Source organism: Chlorocebus sabaeus, chromosome 17, assembly GCF_047675955.1.
Source record: "Chlorocebus sabaeus isolate Y175 chromosome 17, mChlSab1.0.hap1, whole genome shotgun sequence".
Lineage (NCBI taxonomy): Eukaryota > Metazoa > Chordata > Mammalia > Primates > Cercopithecidae > Chlorocebus > Chlorocebus sabaeus.
Genome location: NC_132920.1, coordinates 72,888,620 through 72,891,339, shown reverse-complemented (window position 1 = coordinate 72,891,339; position 2,720 = coordinate 72,888,620). Strand labels below are relative to the sequence as shown.

General features: G+C 52.5%; 1 protein-coding gene across 1 annotated transcript; it reads left to right on the top strand.

Moving 5' to 3' along the window:
• KHDC1L (KH domain containing 1 like) lies at positions 1 to 1,881 on the top strand. The gene is made up of 3 exons (XM_073006161.1): positions 1 to 200; positions 1,143 to 1,325; positions 1,652 to 1,881. Exons 1-3 carry the CDS (start codon positions 89 to 91, stop codon positions 1,741 to 1,743), a joined length of 387 nt encoding a protein of 128 aa, XP_072862262.1. The 5' UTR covers positions 1 to 88; the 3' UTR covers positions 1,744 to 1,881.
• Positions 1,882 to 2,720: the final 839 nt, after the last annotated feature.

Sequence of the window (2,720 nt, the reverse complement as noted above, 5' to 3'; positions counted from 1 at the left end):
AGAGCCTAGGCCCTTCCTCGCTTTTCCAAGTCTTTTGCCAAGCAGTTTCTTAGACTTTCCCCTATTCTGAATCAGGTGGGAGCAGAGCATGGACATGGGAGCAGGTGCTCTCAGCAAGGAGCCGTGGTGGACCCTACCCGAAAACTTTCGTGATCCAATGGTGTTCCACATGGAAGAGGACCAGGAGGAGCTCATCTTCGGTGAGTGGCCTTTGCCGACGTCCCCTCCTTCATCTGTTTGTTTTTATTTTTTTGAGACAGATTCTCGCTCGTGATCTTGGCTCACTGCAGCGTCTGCCTTTTGGGTTGAAGTGATTCTCATGCTTCAGCCTGCAGAGTACCTGGGATTACAGGCTCCTGCCACCATGCCTAACTAGCTTTTGTATTTTTTGTTTGTTTGTTTGTTTTGAGACAGTCTCGCTCTGTCACCCAGGCTGGAGTGCGGTGGCGCCATCTCGGCTCACTGCAAGCTCCGCCTCCCGGGTTCTCGCCATTCTCCTGCCTCAGCCAACGAGTAGCTGGGACTACAGGCGCCCGCACCTCACCTGGCTAGTTTTTTGTATTTTTAGTAGAGACGGGGTTTCACCGTGTTAGCCAGGATGGTCTCGATCTCCTGACCTCGTGATCTGTCCGCCTTGGCCTCTCAAAGTGCTGGGATTACAAGCGTGAGCCACGGCTCCAGGCCTAGTATTTTTTTTTTTTTTTTTTTTTTGAGATGAGACGGAGTCTTGCTCTGTCGCCCAGGCTGGAGTGCAGTGGCCGGATCTTAGCTCACTGCAAGCTCCACCTCCCGGGTTCACGCCATTCTCCTGCCTCAGCCTCCCGAGTAGCTGGGACTACAGGCGCCCAACAGCACGCCCGGCTAGTTTTTCGTATTTTTAGTAGAGACGGGTTTCGCCGAGTCAGCCAGGCGTGTGTGGAACTCCTGACCTCAAGTGATCTACCTGCCTCCGCCTCCCAAAGTGCTGGGATTACAGGCATGAGTCACTGCGCCAGGCCGGCCTCCTTCATCCCCTTGTCGGTTTTCCATCTTCCCCTCTCCTCCCACCTTCATGAGTCACACATCCCTACCCTCAAGGCCACTTCCCCACCCCCCAAGGACTGGTGGCTGACAGTTCCTCTTCTCACCTCTTGTGCTTCCAGGACTTGGTGACACATACCTTCGCTGCATTGAGCTGCACAGCCACACCCTTATTCAGCTGGAGAGCTGTTTTACAGCTACAGGCCAGACTCGTGTGACCGTAGTCGGACCACCAATGGCAAAGCAGTGGCTGCTGCTCATGTTCCGCTGCGTGGGGAGCCACTACTCCAAGTGTCACGCTCGAGGTAGGTATCCTTGGCTGAACTGTGGAGGGGAGGGCTTGATGGTGGAGTTCTGGCTGTGTTGTGTGGCATCTTGGATTCGTGAAGAATCCCTTGTGTGGCCGGGGAATCCAGGTCCTCTTCCCAGAATCCATTGGGAAGGGAAGGGCTCATTTTTGTGGCATGCGATTGCTCAGAGAGGAAAGGGTAGCAGGGAATAGTAAATGGGTTACCTTGGAAGACCTGGGCTGGGGTGACATCCTCCCTGGAACCTTCCTGGTGGAGTCCGGGCCGACCAAGAGCCCCAGTAATGGACTGTGGTTCATCAGCCCCAGGCAATTCTTTTGCAGGTCTGAAGATGCTCGAGCATGTCCGAAGCCAGCCCCTGACCAACGACGACCTGGTCGCCTCCATTAGCCTGCCACCCTACACCGGAGACTGATCTCCCCTGGGAAGCGGGGATGAGAGGAGAAGTCTTGGCTTCACTTTTGCTGAGAAAGACATGAAAAACAATGAAGAAAGTTTGAATCTGTGGCCAGACCTGCCCCTCTCAGGCCTTCTAGGCATGTGTCTGAGGCCAATCTCCTGAACGCAAGAAGTGTGATTGGTAAAGCAATCCAATAAAATAAGCTACCTACGATGCAAAGCCTTCTATGTGCTGTCCTCTTTCCTTAGGATGAACTAGTCAGTCCTGAAGGGGATTCTCTGGACAAGTGCTGAGGTCTGGGGAGGCCCAGCCCAGGGAAGGAGCGGGGTACGAAAGTCAGGGCTTTCAGGAACTGCTCCTCTCAGGCCTGGAGCCTGGTTAGGCTTCTCTGAGTTGAGTGAAAACGGAGGCTGCTGAAAAGGGACCCTCCTAGGATCCCCAGGGTTTTCCTGGACCTTGAAGTGCAGACAAATGGGGAGAATGGAAAGGTGGGAGGAAGGGTCCAGATAGAGATGGAAAGTGTTCCCACCCCAACTACCTGGTGAAGTAGACAACCAGGGAAGCTGGTGAATATGAGGTAGCCAGCATTGTCCCTGATTGCCCAAGTTTGTGGGTGGGGTGAGAGTGGAGGGGGTGATTTTCAGGGAGCTAAGGATTCCGAAGTCCCTCAAGCCATGAATTAAATTGACTAGGAAGGCTTCCTGAATTTCCACTGAAGAACTTTATCTGATTGCGGAATCTACATCTTTCTGTAGCCAAAATTATGGCATGCTAAAACTGTCCTCAGTAGAACTCTTCCTCTTCAAATTTGCCGTTTCTCCAGCAGTCTGTAACTTATAATGAGGCAATTGCAGTACTCTAGGAGAGTGACGGTGGTGACTTGGACCCCAGAGTGGAGTGGTAGAGTTAGGAAATGGTTGAATTTGGAATCTATTTTGAAGCCCACAAGATTTGCTAGTTACATGGTTTTTAGAAGGCCAGTTACCAAATAT

Excerpts from the sequence above, each read along its gene's own strand:
- KHDC1L (XM_073006161.1), top strand. The coding sequence starts at position 89 with ATGGACATGGGAGCAGGTGCTCTCAGCAAGGAGCCGTGGTGGACCCTA. Across the intron at positions 201-1,142 it reads CCAGGAGGAGCTCATCTTCG|GACTTGGTGACACATACCTT; the intron begins GTGAGTGGCCTT and ends TTGTGCTTCCAG. Across the intron at positions 1,326-1,651 it reads CTCCAAGTGTCACGCTCGAG|GTCTGAAGATGCTCGAGCAT; the intron begins GTAGGTATCCTT and ends ATTCTTTTGCAG.